At 35.8% G+C, this 21485-nt stretch overlaps 1 protein-coding gene across 4 annotated transcripts in view; it reads left to right on the forward strand.

Annotated features, from left to right (window-relative positions):
* Positions 1–21485, forward strand: part of unc79.L (unc-79 homolog, NALCN channel complex subunit L homeolog) — a 94234-nt gene that overhangs the window by 68914 nt on the left and 3835 nt on the right. For all 4 annotated transcript variants that reach the window (XM_018230447.2, XM_041573020.1, XM_041573019.1 and 1 more), the window contains exons 39-50: positions 85–197; positions 288–373; positions 1770–1943; positions 2555–2623; positions 6395–6505; positions 8468–8572; positions 9293–9370; positions 15604–15693; positions 16164–16339; positions 16637–16823; positions 18054–18251; positions 20525–20602. In XM_018230447.2, the coding sequence (XP_018085936.2) occupies positions 85–197; positions 288–373; positions 1770–1943; positions 2555–2623; positions 6395–6505; positions 8468–8572; positions 9293–9370; positions 15604–15693; positions 16164–16339; positions 16637–16823; positions 18054–18251; positions 20525–20602 (1465 nt within the window). The remainder of the gene's footprint in view (positions 1–84; positions 198–287; positions 374–1769; positions 1944–2554; positions 2624–6394; positions 6506–8467; positions 8573–9292; positions 9371–15603; positions 15694–16163; positions 16340–16636; positions 16824–18053; positions 18252–20524; positions 20603–21485) is intronic.

Genomic DNA, 21485 nt, shown 5'->3' on the forward strand with positions numbered 1-21485 from the left:
AAGAGTTATACAGATTTCCTTGCATGGGACTCTGGAGCACTTTTGTTATCTAGAAATTAAAAGTTGCCTTTATGTCTCCCATAGCATGATGATTCCTGGTAATGCTGCAGGGGTGGCTAAGCAGTTTCTTCGATGTGTATTCCATCAGCTCGCTCCCAATGGTATATTTACCCAGCTGTTCCAGAGCAATATCAAAGGTAACGTGCAGAACAGAAATTAATTCTGCTGAGATTCATAATATCTTTTGGGTTGGGAGCCAACTCATTGCACTCTTTTGTATTTCACAGATTGGAGCTTCCTGCGGACTCTAGCTAACTCTCTCATGGATTTCAGTGAACTCAGCTCTTTTGCTGCTTTGAGCCAACTCTTAGAAGTAAGTTGTGATAAAAGAAATGTTTGTGTTTTAAAGTGTGAAGAACATAATTATAAATGCTTATTTTTCATTTACTGTACATGAAAGGACTTTAACTCTATTTTAGTTAACACCTTAACAAGACCGACCAATTTGAGATAAAATAGTAGATACATCCCTGCTACAAGATTCCAGTCTAAAAGAATTGTGTTGAGTTTATTTAGACTGGCTTTCTATGTTTCTGATTACGAATTAGTATATTATACAAATAAACAATATTTTATACCAACTATTAGCTCAAGTTGAAACTGATCGCCTTTTATTTGAAAGTTTATAATAAGATGAAAAATCAGGGTGACAAATTTTGGTGTATCAACTTTGCAAATGCCTCTGTGAAACTTCCAAGATGCGCCAGTTTATAAAGAGCACCAATTCGGTTTGACTGCAGTTACATTAGCATCTCATAAGCTACTTCATATCCTCCCTGCTAGGATCAGATATCTAATATATTGCTTCATGGCATTTGTACCCATATAATAATGGTACAGCTGGTCTTATCATAGCTTTGCTTAGTGTGATTTGATGAGATAAGGAATTACATGATATTATGTATATGCATGCTACTATTATTATTATTTTGATACCTTAAACCTGCTCTACCTTGAACATGGTAGAAACAACTTAAAGGGATAATGTCATGGGAAAACATGTTTTTTTCAAAACGCATCAGTTAAAGTGCTACTCCATTGAAGTGCTACTTCTGCATTGGAATCCATTTCTTAAAAGAGCAAACAGATGTTTTTATATTCAATTTTGAAATCTGACATGGGGCTAGACATATTGTCAGTTTCCCAGCTGTCCCAGTCATTTGACTTGTGCAAGCACTTTAGGATGGAACTACTTTCTGGCAGGCTATTATTTCTCCTACTTAATGTAACTGAATCAGTCTCAGTGGGACTTGGCTTTTATTATTGACTGTTGTTCTTATATCTACCAGGGAGCAGTTATCTTGTGTTAGGGAGCTGCTATCTGGTTACCTTCCCATTGTTCTGTTGTTAGGCTGCTGGGGGGGAAAGGGAGGGGGGTGACATCACTTCAACTTGCAGTACAGCAGTAAAGAGTGACTGAAGTTTATCAGAGCACAAGTCACATGACTGGGGGCAGCTGGGAAACTGACAATATGTCTAGCCCCATGTCAGATTTCAAAATTAAATATAAAAAAATCTGTTTGTGCTTTTGAAAAATGGATTTCAGTGCAGGATTCTGCTGAAGCAGCACTATTAACTGATGCGTTTTGAAAAAAACATGTTTTCCCATGACAGTATGCCTTTAAGCATATTATTAAACATATATAGGTAAATTGACATTTGACAGATACTAAAACTGTATTCAACTTGCCATTATTTATTTTCTTTAGGGTCTGAATAACAAAAAGAACCTGCCAGCAGGTGGGGCAATGTTACGATGTTTAGACAATATTGCTACATTCATGGAAGCACTTCCAATGGATTCCCCTAGCAATCTCTGGACCACCATCTGTAACCAGTTTCAGACCTTTTTCACCAAACTCCCTTCTGTTCTCCCACTTAAGGTAACGCACTCCGTTTGTCTAGCCAAGTCCATGTCAGGAAATGGGAAATACGACTAAGCTGAAAATACTGTTATCTTTTCACCAGTGTTTCACCAGTATTATCATCATCATCTTCATCATCATCATTTCAACTTTATATAGTGCCAGAAGTTACAATAATTTTATAAGGAAGAGGGTTCTTACAATAAGTTAACAAACAAGGCTTATAGAATCAACAGTAGGATATGAGGGCCCTAATTACAAGATGTTATAATTTAAAGGCTGTATATTTTGTAATTTAAAGGCTCATATTTTGTAAGGATGACCATACCAATCTGGCTCTTGGCTCTACAGACACTTGGAGATGAAGTTTAGACACACCACCCTTCTATACTATTGGATCTCAGTTAGTCTTTTCTGACACAAAATCTGATCTACTGATGTCTATTCTCAGCATGTATAAGATATTAGCAGATTTCTAAATAAGAGGGGTTCATAGTTCACACTATCAGATCTACTCCTTTGGGACATTAACCATCCACATTAGACAAAATACATCCTGTGGGAATCTTGGTCATAAAACTCATGCATTGGATTAAACAGCTAAACAGAAAATATTATCTTTTCCCAAGTGTTCCCTGGACTCCAGCCTGAGAATAATGATTTGTTTGCTGAAGATCCCAACTTCCAATGCCACCAGGGTATGTAGAAGAATTGTTTCCTAGTCAATCAGTTTGCCATTCTAAATGTAGCTAGTTTATTAGCTTTATACACATACAGCAGATTGCAGGGCTAAGAAGGTAAAGTCCTCTACTTTTTCAAGGGGTTGTTCACATTCCAAACACTTTTGTTCAGTTGTTTTCAGATTCACCAGAAATGTAGACTTTTTTTCAATTGCTTTCCATGTTTTATTTTTTTTTCCAGAATTTTTAAATGAAAAGTTTAATGTTCCTGTCTCTGGCGTTTCAATCTGGCAGCTCAATAATCCAGGTGCAGATCTGATACAGAATCTGTTCTGTTACAACAGACTATGTTACAATTTGCTACATTAATTGATACATTTCTCAGCAGTATCTTTGGAAAATTAGCAACCATTGTATTAATTATATCAGCTGCCTAAGAAATGTAGCAATTAATGTATCATATTAGAACAGTTTACAGGTTTGGTGACCCCCCAAAGCTGCTTCAGAATGACATAAGCAATTTAACTTTAATGTAATTAAAGTCACAAAGCGTAAAACAATTCGCACCGATAAGACTAAAAAGCCACATCTCGCAATGTAATATTGTTCCTTAAACTGTTATTGCATTGCGAATTTTAATTGCGCACTCTTAAGAAGTGCTTGAAGGTGTCGTAATCTTTTGGAGCAAACATAACGACTTTTTCAGTAAGAAGTTTTATTACATTGACTGGGCATTGTTGCAAACTATAAAATTAGCAAACGGTCTTCCACTGTCCGAAGTGGTTGCTAAACAGTTTTCAGGTTCGCAAAAGCTATATTAAATTCATGCAAAGCAAAATCTGTTCGTGCAAAGGCATAACTTTTCTCATTGCGAATAGTTTTCCCGTTAGCGTCTTATATTAAATTCCCTCCTAAACTTCATTATTACAAAAATGGTAACACATACATAATAGGAAGTCATTGAAAAAAAGTCTTTCTTTCTGGCAAAATAAGTGTTGGAAGGCGAACAGCCTATTTAAAAGGGAACTATGGCGATAATGAAAATTCAATATAAGCCTCGTCATACTGAAATAAAAAACTGTCTAAATACAATCAATTAAAAATTCTGTACAGTTTCTTAAATAATAAAGTTTATCTTCACTATTCCTCTCTCAGCATCTGTTTCTCCTCATTCTGTCTTCATTCAGGAGTTGGGTGTCAGATGAATGATCCAATATATCTTATAGGGGGCTCCTTTTGCCTAGAAGATGTAGTAGAGCTCACTCTATTAAAATCACCAGACATCATGTCTCTCTACATGCAGAATTTGTGCAAATGGCAGTTATGATAGATTTTGTTTGTACTGTAATCAGTTATTTAAGTGAGCTCTAATACATCTGTTAGGAAAGGAAGCCACCCTATAATACAGTATATATTGGATCTAACTGTCAATGAATATCTGACACCCAACTGCTGCAAGAAGAGAGAATGAAGAAAATCAGATGCTGACAGAAGAATAGTGAATATAAACTTGATTATTTCAGAAACAATGGAGAATTTTTTATTCATTTTATTTAGAAAGTTTCTTATTTCAGTATGAGGAAGGGTATATTAAATTCTCATTTTCACGATAGTTCCCCTTTAATAATATTTCTATACCCCCTAAAAGACCATAACATTTATTGATGTATTAGAAGATGTTCACCATCAGTAATATGTTGTGTATTACCCATAACCCTGTTTGCAGGCCTGTATTGAACTGACAATGAGCCATTTCTCATAGCTTTCTCATAATCAGATGGCCTGGTGTCAAATTGGTAAAAATTGAAGTCATTAATTTTTTAAAAAAAAGTAGTCTGTCCATAGCTAATTCTAGCAGCAATGTTGTTCTATAAATAATGCTATTTTTGCTATTTTCAATGTATTGGACATTTAGGGGCACATTTACTAAGGGTCGAATATCGAGAGTTAATTAACACTCGATATTCGACCATCGAAGTAAAATCCTTCGACTTCGAATATCGAAGTCGAAGGATATACCACATTTAGTTCGATCAAATAATCGAAGGAAAAATCGTTCAAGCGATTCAAAGGATTTTAATCCATCGATCGAACGATTTTCCTTCGATCAGAAATTGCTAGGAAAGCTTATGGGGAAGGCCCCCATAGGCTAACATTGGTGCTCGATAGGTTTTAGTTGGTGAAGTAGGTAGTCAAAGTTTTTTTTAAAGAGACAGTACTTCGACTATCGAATAGTCGAATAGTCGAACGATTTTAAGCTCGATTGAAGTCGAAGTCGTAGTCGAAGGTCGAAGTAGCCAATTCAATGGTCGAAGTAGGCAAAAAAAACCTTCGAAATTCGAAGTTTTTTTCATTCAAATCCTTCACTCAAGCTTAGTAAATATGCCCCTAAAATGAGATTGAATTTAATTCTAAGTTTTCAGACCTGTGCAAATAAATATTGTGTTTTTCATTAAGAGTCTCTAAAATCTCTAAACTGTAAAGCTAAGATACAAATGCACAGTGCACGGATGGACAGGTTGAATCTACATAGGTGCAACAGGTGTTTGGACACAAAAGGAGCCCTGTACTTAAAGGGACAATGTATACCCCCTTTTTTTTACATGAGTTCAATGAATAGGGTTTGTGCAGAACATACTTTTTGCCTGTTATGTTATGGGTAATCCAAAAAAAGGCTTTTTGTTATTTCTTGAACTAAACAGGGCAAGTTTGAAAACTGTAGCTACTCCATGCACTGTAGCTACTCCATGCACTGTAGATTAGTTTCAATCTAGTAAATCAGGGTTTCTTTGCCTTTAACACAAATTTGCACTTGCTGTATTTGGCATTTTGCATCCTTTTGCTAAATCATATCTTCCTTTCTCAAATAAACATGCAAATATAAATAAGGCTCCTTGCCCAGAATAAGCTATTCCAACATATTTTCCTATAACTGTGGTATATTTACCCATTTTTAATTTCTATATTGTTGATATAGAAAATTTGTCAGCCAACAGAAGAAAAGTCTTAAATTACAATTAACAAGCCCAGGTTTTTCATCCTTGACCTCTGCTAAAAATATAAAAATGTACAAAATCTCCAACAAAATCGTATATTTCATTGCTATACTTTTCAATGTCATTGTTTAATTAACAAATTGTTCTTCAGATTTCCCCTTTGTTTTGTACACTTTTACACTGCCTCTTTTTACTTATATATAGTGCCAGAAAGTTGCAATTATTTTACAAGGAACAGACCTTACAATAAATTAACAAACAAAGCTTACAGAATAAACAGATGTTTTGTAAAGATGACATACATGGAAAGTGTAAAATATATGTCTTGCACCGCAGCATAGGGGTCTACTCTTGCACCTTATTCACATTAATGGAAGCAGCACAATTTAAGCATTAGTGCTAGGTGCAGGTGCTTTATACACAGCAGTGCCCTGTGATATTGCCTTTAAAATATAAGTCCTTGTGTAATGTATTCTATAATGCTTCATAAAAGAAGGTACCATCAGCGTGACAATTAGTTTCATGTTTATTGTCATACCTTTTGCCTATCAATGTTATAGATTTAATACAAGAAGTCTGAAACTACTGAATGCTATGCACCCTCTTGCCAATGGGGATTGCACTTTAGCTGTGTTTCCTGATAATTTACAAGATCAACGCCTTTGTGTGAAAATGAAGAGTCAGCCTTCCCTAGACACACTCTCAAGTTAAAATTAATGGTCCTTTCTAAAAGGCTGTAGTTTAATCCTATTTATTGTCTTGGAAGATGCACTTATTGATTCTTTGTTTGCAGAGCCTGCTGGAACCCTTTTCTAAGCTTCTAAGTTTTGTGATTCAGAATGGAGTATTCACCCTGGCTTACCTAGTAGAACTGTGTGGCTTGTGTTACCGAGCATTTACAAAGGTACAATGTGTGTATATAACAGTTATAACCCAGCAGTGAATGATTCAGTGAAATTAATTTAGCTTTTCAAAAATTGATTTATCTTATTCCCTGAGCCCCTGACTCCTGGGTGGCAGTAAACCTGGGCTGAGTAATAGGTATCATGGGAGCTTACTTGTCTGCCAGAGAGATCAGCATCTCCTGCAAAGCCCACTGCACAGCAAAACTCTTAATTAATATTCTATTTTAACTGAATGAGGGCCCTAAGTAGAGGATTCTATTGTGATGTTGAAAAATTGATGTTGATCTACAGTTTTAAAATGATAAGTAAGAATTATTTAGCAAGAAACAAAATTTACCCTGACAAACTTATTTAGCTGTCATCACAATTTAGATCACTAAAATTTAGAATTTATGGTATTTAAATGGAGGCTAAATAATGGCAAGTTGTGATAAATTGGGGTGAGCAAGGAATACGACTATGCCTGAAAACAGTACCTCTTCAAGGGCATCAACTGAAAAATATAAAACCACTCTCCACCATTGGATTTAGAACTGCAGTGTGGTATTAGTCACTCGATTTCAAATTTGTTAAAGGGTAGCTTTGTATGTCTGAATCCTGCTATTAATGAATCCTCAGGGTTTCCAACCAGACGAAGGAGGAAATGTACCATTTTTTCCAATCAACCAAACTGCCTGCCCCCCCTAGTTTTAATTGATGCTGTATATGTAAAAAAAATTACGGTGCTTTATGTCAGAGAGCAGAACCGTGGGAATTTACATTGCATTACCCAGCTGTTCCTGCAGATGATTCTAAAGTACAGTTGCTATGTAATGATAAGTAAGCAGGTTAAATAAAAAGTACAAATCAATGAGTAATCTGAGGCAATTCAGCAAACAGAAAGGGTTTTCACTAATTAGAAATTATGCTAATGCAGCAGATGGTCAATAATATTGATTTTTCTTGCTGTGAGTTAAAGGAGGAGATAAAATGTTTTTATTTTTGTGAGACTACAACACGCTGCTTATAAATTTAAAAGCTGCTATGTAGGTAATAAAGGAGGTGTTCCCAATAAAAGAAACCAATAATGCATGTATATGGATGACTGTTAAAATAATTGTGAAAAAAGACCAAACTATTAGTGTTGTTGGCTTATGATGTAGAGTTAGTGAATTTCTCCTAATTCTCCTAATGCAGATATAGCAGATATGTTTTATATCCAAATATGTGTTATTTTATATAAATGGTGCCGCAATCCAAAATATCCATTGTTATTTGAGTTTTGAGTTTGTCTATCACTAGTGGAGAAAACTGATGATGTTTATCATCCATGGTTTTGCTTTATCCATCTATCACACAGTAATGAATATTTTTGAGACTGGTGAATTTGTCTTCTTTGTGGTCTGACAATGCCAGTTCTCAAGAGCTTTCCCAGTTTTTAAATCCATCATTTCATTGGCAGCAGAAAGTGATCAAGATGGATTTTTTTGAAAAAGAAATACTGATAATAAATTGTGTACCAAGGTAGACAATGGTCTGAGATAACTTTAGAGCAAAATACCAGAATCCTCGGAGTGTGTAGGGAGTGTCATTAAAAAGGTGGACCATTGCCGATCTACCGTCTCCTTTATACAAATATGAAGAGAATGTATTCTTGAGTCTACATTTGTAAACAAGTTAATAGGTATGGTTTAAAGAATGCATACTAGAAATAGATAAATATTCCATATGCAGCTTCTTTTAAAAATATGAAACTGATGGTATGGGGTTTGTGTATGCAGAATTGCTGTCTCGCAACAATAAAAACCTGAAATTGACACCAAATAAAACTATATTACACAGTGGTAATAGGTAGGAAAACGATCATGTCTATGCAAATGATCAGTGAGCAGTTTCTGTATTATGAACATTTCAGCAAGGAAATGATTAAAACAAATGCTTTCACTGTATTTGGTCTAGACATCCATTTATTTGTTTTGCAGGAAAGAGATAAATTCTACTTGACTCGGAGTGTCATCTTAGACCTTTTGCAGGCTTTAAAATTAAAGTCTCCTTTGCCCGACACAAACCTTCTGCTCCTTGTTCAGGTAAACAGTTGGCTATACTTGACCTCTTAAAAAGGAAAAAATTAATTACATTTAGAAAAAAATTGGCTTGTCTAATCAGCTAATCTATTCAGAGTTCAGCCAGTCATGTAAAACCTTTTAATGTGATTAAAGGCTGGAGCAAAAACAAATCGGTGTGTGAGATTCTGTTTACAAAAATGGTTTAATATTGCATATAAATAAATATCAAAACCGGATTCCTGGGAGGGAGTTTAAATGATTTTTTTTTATTTTATCCATACTTTTGAAAACATAATAACATATGGTTAGTGTTGATCAGAGCTCAGCTCAACACCAGATTCACTGTTGCTCATCAGTTTTATGTGTGAGATTTTGAAGAGCAAATGTAAAGGCCGTTTAGTGGTTTCACAAACATATCTTAGTAGGGACAGCATAAACTGTGACCAAAGCATCACCCACTTTGTGTATGCAAATCAGAATTCCCAAGGAGCCATTTTTTGCTTTAACATTTTCAATTTCAACACACATCTGGCTGTGCTTTACCTAGCAATAGCCTATAGGATTGAAAATGTAGAAATAATATCAGCTAGGCTAAGCTCCATACCTTATGCTTGGGTAACCAAGCCATTAAATGCATGGCGGTTGCTCAGTTTTGTGCAGTAATTAAGTGAAATAGTTATGAAGTACAATATATATAATAGCAGTAATGCTGCAGTTGCTTAAATCAGAATTTGTTTTTAGTTTATTTGCACAGATGTCGGAACAAAGCTAGCTGAGTCAACAATAATACATAAACAGATGATTGCTTCTTTACCCGGGGTAAGTCATACTTTACATTTCCATTTCTTACCCCTCTTGGTTATTTACTGCCATTTAAAAATGTCATTAAAATGCTGATATGCTTTTTCAGTCCTTCTTTCTTTCCTAGAAGTGTTTTAATATGGTTACATATGTTATATACAAACAAATACTTGTTTTCACTTGTCAGGCTCAATAACTGTCGTGTTAGAGTAATCTTTATAAAATGCATTCAGTAATGGAAACTACTTTTAGCCACATGTGACACACTAACAGTTTGTGAGTATCTAGTTTTTCAATGTTGGACTATGGCAAAATGTAGAACTAGAGGAATCTCAAACAAACATAGGGCAGAACATACAATCTCCAACAAAATTGCAAGACAGCAATGCTAACCTCTACTCTAGCCTCTTTAACAGAAACCAGGTGCAAATTAGATATTCAATTTTAGCTAATTATCTAGCACTCGACTGGTCTAAAAAGAAATTATAGCCATCTGTTTTATATCTTTGTTAAACATTATTTCCCTCTCATATAGACTTTGGATATCATTTATATGTGTATCTTAATAGGAACAGGGTTGGATTCATGTGATCTATTACTACCCTGGTTGGAAAAACTGTAATGACATATGTTGTAGGATTTCCTAAATTATGCATCTTCATTGGTGTCAGTGATTGGTTTGATGACAAGTTACCAAGAAATTGTCAATAAAGGAAATTCTCCTTTTTTTTCAATATGGGCAATAAATCCTTTATTGTATAGCAATGGAGGTGTTGTTAGCTTACAACTCTAGTCACTATTCCTTGTTTACCTACCTCCTTAAGGAAACGTCCAGGTTCTGCCAACAGATGTCCTGCACCTGCATCTTGATTTAAAGACATGCATGAAAAACAATTGCATGACAAAGTATTAACTGTGTCAAGTGAGAAATATAGACATAGACAGTGACAGTTGTTACACATTGTTGAAATGGTTATAAACCATCTTGTTTTAAGTCTACTTTTACCTGCTGTGCCTACTAGCAAGGCTGGAACTCTTAAAACAAATAAGATTACTGCTGTGCATGAACAAAAATAATATCATTTGCTGTATGGATCTCATTAGACCAGTTCAAACCAAACTTACACTGTGCTTTCTCTACACAATGATAGTGTAGAACCAGTGGTGGAACCACATCTTAAACTGTTGACTAATTATAGACCAGTCTCAAAATTAGTATTTCAACACACATGACCCTATACAAAACTTAAGGTGATTTCTAGTCTGGATTAGAGTAGTTGCTATGTACTGAAAGAGATGCTATTAAATATAATGTATGACCTCTTGAAAAGGGATTCTGCTTAATTTCCCACTAGCTACTGACACTGTACAGTGTATATATCTGTGTTCTAGACTGTGTTTAAAGGGATACTGTCATGGGAAAAAAAAAATTTCCAAAATGAATCAGTTAATAGTGCTTTTCCAGCAGATTTCTGCACTGAAATTCATTTCTCAAAAGAGCAAACTGATTTTTTTATATTGAATTTTGAAATCTGACATGGGGCTAGCCATATTGTCATTTTCCCAGCTGCCCCAAGTCATGTGACTTGTGCTCTGATAAACTTCAATCACTCTTTACTGCTGTACTGCAAGTTGGAGTGATATCACCCCCTCCCTTTTCCCCCCAGCAGCCAAACAAAAGAACAATGGGAAGGTAACCAGATAACAGCTCCCTAACACAAGATAACAGCTGCCTGGTAGATCTAAGAACAACACTCAATAGTAAAAACCCATGTCCCACTGAGACACATTCAGTTACATTGAGAAGGAAAAACAGCAGCCTGCCAGAAAGCATTTCTCTCTTGTGCAGGCACAAGTCACATGACTGGGGGCAGCTGGGAAATTGACAAAATGTCTAGCCCCATATCAGAATTTAAAATTGAATATAAAAAAATCTGTTTGATCTTTTGAGAAATGGATTTCAGTGCAGAATTCTGCTGGAGCAGCACTATTAACTGATTCATTCTGAATTTTTTTTTTCCCATGACATTATCCCTTTAACTTGCTGATCTTGTTCAAATCTGACCTTACTGGCAATGAGAGAACGTGTTTTCAGAAAAGGTTTTCAGGATTCTCTAACTGTTGTGTTTGTATTGTGGCCAAAATGCCACTATATTGTAAATGCCAATGGCAGTAACAGAATGCTCTTACTGGTACTCTTATTGTGGCTTTTCAGTAGGGTGTTTACAACTTTACCACCCTTTATGCCTGGGACAAATACAAGTAAGCAATGAATTTCTAAAGATATCAATATATGTTTATTTAACTTCAGACAGGCAGTCCTTTTGTAGCGCCAATAAGTGAGTGTTTTGAATGATCAAAAACACTGTACGGACTGTTGTTTGTTGTTAAAACAAAAGAAACACCACCTAAACAAAACAAAAAACACTGCCCTGGGTTGGCTGATGACTCTCCTTGTCCCTTTATAGTTGTGTGAGCAAACCTACTACAGGAAGGAATATTCTGTTCTGTTGATCTGGTTGATAACCCACAGGAAAGCAGCAAAATACCCACTCCTGCTTTGTAAATGTATAAATAATTATATGGGGTTTCCAGAAAAAGTGTCTGCACTCATATTTATAAATGCAATCATGTCCAACAGGAACTGTCTATTAGAAAAATAGAATTCTTGGACAGCAGAAAATGCATGTAAGGTGAATCTCTCATATGAATTGCCCCTTTATGTGCACGTTTAGGTTGCTGTAGCAGCCTGTATAAATATTCTGAAGAATTTACAGAACTAATTTGCCAGCTTTTGTACTGAAAAGCCTAGCTGTAAAAGAGAATCTTGTTATGCTGAGGATGGGAAGCCTACCTTTCATGATTCTTTTGCTGGCAACTGCACAGGATGTCTGGGCACTTCTGACAGGGCTGCCAGTGACCTTATTTTACTGTTGTTACCCTGTCAAGCAAACTGACAGGCATAGCATTTTATTAGACAGTGGGGGTACAGTTCACCACATTGAAGTTTTATATTAACATAAAATAGGAAAGAGAAATCTGCATGCATTGCTATGATTTCAGACTTGCCAATGTGCAACCCTTTAAGTACCAGTGGCAGTTAACAGAACATTCCGTTTAACCACAAGAATTATGTTTACCTTGCTAACAAAAAAAACATATCTGTAAAGTCAAAAGACAGGGACATGCAAAACTAGAACCAGTCAGATGAATTGTCTAAGTGCCAATCAAATATCTGTGTGGAAGTCAAGCTATGGATGGACCAGGATGAAGGGAGAATTCTGTGTGATTTCAGCAATGCATTCCTTACACACAGTGCAACACTATTCCTTCTGTGGGAACAATATCAGTTGTTCGGATGAATTTATCAATGGTTGATATGCACAGAACACTTTATATTTATATTTAGTTGGATGAATTCATCATTGGTTTGATTACCACAAAGCACTTTAGTTTTAACGAATTTAATATACACTAATTTATATAATCTATACTATATGAACTGATGATGGAGAGAGCACAATCATATATTGGAATTAGATAAATTATTGATCCAGTTAAGACCAATTGATCCACTTTGTAGTTTTGTTAAAATAAAGGAATATAACCACCAAAGCAATGCAGGGTTAATTTACTTCTACTAATTGAATAATAAGTGTAAGTTCTTGCAATCAAGGTCCTTGTATACCCCATTTTATGTGTTCTTCGTTTTTTTCTCCTGTCTCCCGTACAGGTTTTCTAGTAGGTGGTGAAAACAAACATATTTATCACACAAAACTAAAATAAACTACACAGAGGAACATTTAAGACTTATTTACAAAAATTAACTTTCAAAACCTTTTATAAACCCTGACTTTAAAAAATCCTCTGTAAAAGGTTTCTGTGTTGCCATAAAGTATCATTACCTGACAGAAACATGTATTTATAAAATAGGAGTTAATTTTATTCTTGAAATGTGTTTGGTGGAAAGAAACCTAACCTTATCATGTCTATTTCCATAGATATTACAAGCAGGCATTATTAATAAATCTTACAGAGACAATACTAAATGTATGAATGACAAGGAGACATTGTGGTGCCTGATGCTTCTAATGTCTCTATGAGCCTGGTGCTACCATTCAAGAAGAGATACATTATATAATACATACATATAATAACAGACCAAGCCGCAGGAGAGTGACATTTTCCCGAAGAGAGATAACAACCCAAATCTTGTTATAGGATCACTAACATTCAACAGATAGTCATCCCTGTTATTTAATTAATCCAATTTAATATACAGTTATAAGGTTTGGTGCATTAAACAATTTTTTTCCCTCCAGAAAAACCAGAGTGCATTTTTCAAATTAATGTTTTTATGTGCTTTTTACATAAGTTCCAAATAAATAAGTTTTTTATATTCTGTGAGACTAGTATTTCTGTCCATGTAGACTATGCAGGCCATGTACTGTATTTGGGCTAATACCGGCTTCTCCTATATTTTGTAGAACCTTGAAATAAATCATGTGTACCAGTTGTAGGGTGCTGTGGGGGTTTCATCTAAGAATGAAATGCTACAAGTGATACAGTTAATTTTTTACATAAGAGCCACAGAAAAAAGATTTAGTGCTGGGACTGTGTTCATATACTCAACTCAGAAAAAAGTAAACCCATGAACAGTTATAAAAGGACAAATATACTGTAAATGTTTCTTTATTCATGCTTCATACTAAAAGTCGTTAAAACCAATCACTCACTCCTCGAGAGATGGCACTAATGTTAAAAATTCATACAGTATGAGTTTCAAGTGGAGTGCTTCATACCCTTTATGACTTTTATAACTGTTCATTCATACTACAATATATATATATATATATATATATATATATATATATATATATATACAAAAACAAAAAATGCAGCTCATCCATGTGTTGCAATTAAAATCAGTCTGGTGCATGGGTGTGTGGCTTATATCATATACTGAACTAAACAAATTAACCCAGCACTATCATTATACAACTTTAAGGAACAATTGGATTAAAGAGAACCTATCTGAATTTGGCAAAAAGAAACACTTTTGGTTACATGGTTTGTACAAAGTATGCATAAGCTGATGCGCCCCGCCAAGGCAGTGTCCATGCATCACTCCTACCTAAGTGAAAAAGGGTATTTTCTTTGGGAGGAGAAAGACCATACCTGCTTCTCTCTTTATTTGGCATGACCTCTTCCAAAGAAACATTCAGCATTATGGGCTTTTAAGTAATCTGTAGGACTGTGTTTAGAGGGGCGGGGGTTGGGAGAGCAAGCATTAAAGGGAAAGCCACTTTCCTTTATAGAATATACAAAAACAAAAAATGCAGCTCATCCATGTGTTGCAATTAAAATCAGTCTGGTGCATGGGTGTGTGGCTTATATCATATACTGAACTAAACAAATTAACCCAGCACTATCATTATACAACTTTAAGGAACAATTGGATTAAAGAGAACTTATCTGAATTAAGAGGAGGGAGGTCTTTCTCCTCCCAAAGAAAATACCCTTTTTCACTTAGGTAGGAGTGATGCATGGACACTGCCTTGGCGGGGCGCATCAGCTTATGCATACTTTGTACAAACCATGTAACCAAAAGTGTCTCTTTTTGCCAAATTCAGATAAGTTCTCTTTAATCCAATTGTTCCTTAAAGTTGTATAATGATAGTGCTGGGTTAATTTGTTTAGTTCAGCATATATATATATATATATATATATATATATATATATATATATATATACACTGTATATATATATATATATATATATATATATATATATATATATATATATATATATATAAACTTCATAAAGATCTGATTTCACATTATTTATTTTTCTTTTTTTAAATCCTGTGAGTGCTGGTTTGTTTCTAGAGTTGATAAATAGGTAAATATTGGTTTATTGTCCTGGAGATTTGCGTCATCTAATTGATAGGGATAAAAATGGGTTAGCCCTACTTTAGCCATGTGTTTTTTACTGATTTTCTTTAAATCACAACACCTGTATTTCTATATGTCCAGAACATATGCATAGGGGTTTTTTGGACACCTATTGCAATAATCACAAATGAAGCATTCCCTCATCTCCAGACAGACATTCCCACACTCTAATACACAATACAGTACAATTCCAAAAATATTTTATTATTGCTTTTACAGTGTTGCTTTTTACATTTAAGCTAATGAATTAGTCATAATAAAGGACATATTTTCTTATGAGAGCATTATTTTTTTCAGTGTGGTACAGCAGCCATGGAGTGCACGAGGCAGTACATCGGTGAACTGTTGGACTTTATAGCAGACATGCATACTTTAACCAAGCTGAAGGTATGAGCATTGATTTAATTCTCCCAAGTCTGCATGGGTTTCCTGTGGTTGCATCTGTTTCCGCCCACACTTCAAGTAAATACAGTCAGGTTAATTGGCACATGGTAAAACTGACCATAGAGTGTGTGAATGTGATATTGACCTTACGTTGTAAGCTTCACTGGGGAAGTGAATGATGTAAGTGATACAAAATCTATGTAAAAGGGCTACAGAAATGTTTTGTTATATAAGTGATGCTATATAAATAACAGATAATAATTATGCAGAGGAAAATCACATTTGGTCAGTTCCACAATAGTTTTTCAGTATTAGCTTAATTCACCTGAAAGTCTGTTATATGCCAGGGGCTTACCCATTTCGATACTATCGATCCATTTGTTTCTCTCAACCTAATGACTTGTGGCCACTAATAGACTAGTCTTCTGTTAGATAACTGTCCCTCTCCAATGTGTTTTGGGCTACTCATGCAGAGTCACATGAAGACTTGCTCCCAGCCTTTACATGAAGACACATTTGGAGGTCATCTTAAAGTTGGTCTTGCTCAGATTGCTGCAATGGAGATAACAAGAGGAAACCATAGGGACAATAAAGCAGTTATCCGGTATTTACCTTGGTTGTACCACCCGCCTTCAGCAATGCAACAAGGGTAAGGATGGCAGATGCAGGTTGGCAACTGCTAAATGTGGTTCTCATTTGTAATCTTGTTTTATATTCAATCCACTCTGTGTAAATAATAAGTTAAAATTGAACAATTGTCCTTTTCAGCCAAAAAAGTTTAGTGTTAAAAAAACATCTCTGTAAATGGACTTCTTATGCCTTTCTGCAACTTGTACCATTAGGCCCCAACATATGCTTTAACTTGTGCATAGTTCTTGTGGTGGAATGAGTTCCAAAGAGGCTCATCAACATGTGGACAAATCCTAACAGTATCCCTTTTTAACAGGCCTAAAGAATTTATCGAATGTGTTTCACACATCCGCCTCCTGTCATGGCTTCTGTTGGGATCCCTCACTCATGGAGTGGTGTGTGTGAACTCACCTGCACCCTGTATGCCTATTCCTCTGGACGCTGGATCCCATGTTGCTGATCATCTTATTGTAATTCTGATTGGTTTCCCTGAACAGTCAAAAGTAAGAATACTTATCTATCCATAGTACATCACTTTCTTGACTTGCATGCTTTTAAAAGAAACTCTAACATGGCCTGCATGTTAACATGTTTTTGTTTACTACATTATTTTCATATCTGCCTAGAGTCTAGTATTTACAGAGGAGATTAAGCACAGTTTTTGGACTGCACCTTCTAATATACTTATTCCAGTTTTGGTTATAATTAGACACTAGATATTTTTTGTCTTGAAGAAATGGCTTTTCAAATCAAGACCTAACCAAAACAGTGAGCACTGAAATAAGCTTGTCATACTGCTTTCAAGAACCCTTTCTTTCATCTTATATTCACATACTGACAGCAGAATGGATGGGGTCCTTGACCTTCTGAAAGATTTCCAGCATATATTTGCAGATTGCTACATTAATTTTCAATAATTTTAATAATGCTGTGTGGTCATACATGTATAAAACTGCATATATGTGTCCGGAACTATATGTACTTGAATTTATACTTAATTTTATATGTATTGTATTATATGCTTGTATAACATTTGGACATGGATATACATTCTGGTAACCTTGGCCTGCTACTGAACTGTAACACTTATCATACACTCCACATGTATATAAATATTATTTCTGTGCACCTAAAATTAGAAGTGTTTTGTTGGCAGATACAAGACACCAAAAGAATAAGATCAAATAAAACATTGAGAGGATAGTAACAAGAAAACACATTTTGTGAATATATTACTTATTTGCAATGCAATATATTACTAGATTTGCAATGAGATCCATTGCCTGTTATGTGGAATAACCTGGGTTATTAACATATTGCTGTGAGATACAATTCATGCAGACATTTATGGGTATTTTTAGCTGTCTCAACAAATCTATTTTTAGGATTTATTTTACGAGCACTTCCTTTCTGCTTGTGTTGTATCTCATCATCTTTAGCCACCCAAGTGAGTGATGGGGAGCTTTTAGTTCAGGAGCAGCTGCATGGCCCTGATTGAGAGTTACAATTTAGATGGATACAAAAACAGTACATTTAAAAAAAATTAAAACTCATATGAAAGAGTTATTTCTAAACTAATTATTCCAAATCTGACTTAAAAAAATAAAAAGTAAAAAACTAATAAACACCTAAAGGTGGATTTATCCCTGCTTCATTGCTGCTGCATCTATTATTCCCAGTTTGAGAAAGGAGAGAGTTTTTTTTAGCTAACTGACAGAAATTTATGTTTGCAGACATCGGTTCTCCACATGTGCTCGCTTTTCCATGCCTTCATCTTTGCTCAGCTCTGGACAGTATATTGTGAGCAGGCAGCGATTGCCCCATCGGTTCAAAACCAAAATGAGTTCTGCTTTACAGCAATCCTTACTGCTTTGGAATTCTGGAGCCGAGTGACACCCAGCATCCTTCAGCTCATGGCACATAACACTGTGGTATGCTCTTTGCGATCTGCGAATCAGTCTTGGACTGGATGTGTGTGCTAGATTTACTCATAGTAATGACTGACTAGAAATAGAGTATTCTGATGTCTACAAAACTGATCATTTTTTCAGTTGGAAGCAGCTTCTCACAATTTTCCCAATGTTTTACATTTTGTTGTAATCAAACCATTTACTGTATTGGCAGTAACGTAACTAGATTTCAGTGTCCATTTTTGATGCCAAACTTTTTCTTCCATTTTTTACCCCCCCCCACCCTTTTGGTACCCATGGGCTTATGCTTTCTAGACTACCTTCTAAAATCCTAATAATTTAAAGAAAAATTATACCTGCAGAATGAATACTTAACCAACAGATATAGTTTATATAATTTTTAAGTGGTCTATTAAAGATTCTTATCAAACTGCAATATAGATATCAGTAAATATCGGTCTTTTTACCTTGAGCCACCATTTTATGATGGTCTGTGAGCCCCCTGAGAGATCTCCTGACCAGAAATAATGCAGCCATTAATTGGCTAGTGTGACCTAACTTGTATGTGTGCTCTTGGTTTGTTTGAGCTGTTTTATATATATTTTGCTATATATTTTTATAGAGACCTACACTGTTCTGGGGTATTGTTTTCCTTTTAATAACTTATTCAGCATGACATGTATGCTCATCCCATTCCATGTTTAGCAAGTTGTTACCTTTCCACTTTCTAATGCTCTTAGTCCCAGACCCTTCTTCTCAATGTAAGACATCTGTTTTGTTATTTTTTTCAATAGCTGTTTTCGATTTTCATTGTGCTGACACAACCTCATGCTCCCTCCCCAAAATGTCCCCTAAAACCTTTCTACACAGCTTTCCATCTCCATCTATCACTTAGATGCATTCCCTGCATTCTACTCCCTCCCTGTAACCTGGATAAGTTGCCAGTGTGCAGGGGTGATACCTCAGGGGTCATCCCTCGTTCATGCTCAGCTGTCCTGTATCATCCACCCTTGAGTATGCAGTGCAGTTTTGGGTTCCAGCCCTTAAGAAGCTGGAGTACAGAGATGTGCAACTCAACTGGTTAGAGGGTAGACTGTCATATTTGGGATTGTTTTTGATGGAAAAAAAGGAGCTTGCTAGGGGATAGTGTTACTCTGTACAAGTTCAGTAGAGAGCATTATACACAGATAGCAGGAGATAACTGCACCAGAGGCCAGCTCTTTAGACTAGAGGAACAAAACTTTCATTTGAAACAACACAGTTGGTTCTTCACAATGAGATTGTGGAATGCCCTGGCGGGTGATGTTGTGATGGCAGATTCTGGGGCTTGGATGATTTCTTTAACAATCCTAATATTCAAGGCTGTTGTGATACTAAAATCTACAATTAGTATAGATGTATAGATATTGTTAGGTGGGGAGGATTACAGAGGCTGCCAATAAATCTAACTAGCTCAGGTGTTGTAAGTGATGAGTCTTCCTCTGGGGAAGGGGAGCTGGCTCAAAAGAAAGCAGGAAGGGTGTGTGAGGTATCTCTCTGAGGCAAGGAGATGAGAGACACCCCTGTGCCAAGTCTGTTAGAAACTAAGATATGGACTAACCTCCTAAGTGGGATAGAACTTGGCTGCAGAGAACAAGATTGTTGTGGTCAGCCTAAGTATGTGTATATTTGTGCACTGAGGTCATTTGGAGTGGTTGAACTTGATGGACCTTTTAACCCAACTTGACTCTGTAACTATGTATCCTAACATCAATAATATGGTTTTAGTATTGAGGCTAACGTTTGGGAGAGTGGTAGGGTGAGGAGAGAGAAAGACAGCACAGAGGAAGAAAATGGAGGAAATCTGATCACAACTGATACAGACTACAGCGAGGGAGCAGAATTAATGAAAATTTACGGATATGATAGAATAAAGATGTTCTGAAACCTCAGACCTGATACAGTGAAAGGCACAGGTGCGAAAATCTAATTAGGAGGATGCCTTCAAATGGCCACTGTAAATTTGTCGGACTTGTGCTGAGGTCTGTACCCCAATTTACACATCCTCCTTTCTGCCTATCATTGTCTCTTGTTTTCTTCTATTTCACCTCTTCACTTTACTTGTCTACTTGTCTACTTGTCTCCGTTATTCTTCTTGCATTTCTATTCTGCAGTTTCTATTCTAACAGTTCTCTGTTGTGGGTTGAGTCTAGGCAAATTGAATGATGGTGTAATACATGGTTGGCAGTGAACTGAAATATAGTATACATTTATTCATACAATACATTAGTTACTAGAAATATTATCTCTTACAGATGGTCGAGATGGTTTGCCTTCACCTTATAAGTTTAATGGAGGCTCTGCAGGAATGCAATTCGACTGTATTTGTTAAGGTAATTATCTCTGCAAAAGTTATAAGGGTACCCTGAATATCCGATGGATAAAGTGGCAATAATTATGGATTAATAATTTTGAATATATTGTAAACTTGCTTAGAATAATATTTAATTTAATTAGGTTTTAAAGGAGAACTCAATCCTAAAAATGTATATGGCTAGAAATGCCATACTTTAAATATTGAACTTATTGAACCACCCTAAAGTGTTAGCATCTTTGTAGTAGTAATGATCCATGCCTTCAAAGTTTCTACAGGTATTCCCCATCTTGGATTTTGTTAGGAATGTCTGTGACACGCACATACTCAGTGTGCTATGAGCAGCTGTTGGGAAGCTAAGCTTAGGGGTTGTCGCAAATCATCAACAGAAAATGAGGTTGGCCTGTAATATAAGCTGAAGCCACAGGGCTGATTATTAAATTCTGATGATAATTGTGCTGGTTGTGATTTTAATCACTCTTTGGCTACTACCACATGTGGGAAACTGCCCCTCTGCTCTGATCTGCTCTCTAGCATATCAGCATCCTGACACTGTTTTGGCCTGGGTGCAGACATGCAGAACAGATTGCGTTGTAGAGTAGGCCAAGACAGTGTCTCTGGGTACTGACACACCAGCAAGGGGATAGAAGTAGAGGGGCAATTTCTTAGTCAATGCTTATGTGCAGCCCAAGAAACTGCCCCTATGTCACAGTAGCATTCTACCATATTTTATGATAATAATGAGCCTACTCATGATATTTCCACTTTCCCCCGCAGTGCAGGCTGTATAGTAACTCATTCTCTTACTATTAAAAGCATTGTTCTGCAGAAAAAGTCAAAATTCACAGACAAGTAAGCTAAATATATCCTTTTTATATGTGAGGTGTACATTGAGATTAAGG

Source organism: Xenopus laevis, chromosome 8L, assembly GCF_017654675.1.
Source record: "Xenopus laevis strain J_2021 chromosome 8L, Xenopus_laevis_v10.1, whole genome shotgun sequence".
NCBI classification, from domain to species: Eukaryota; Metazoa; Chordata; class Amphibia; order Anura; family Pipidae; genus Xenopus; species Xenopus laevis.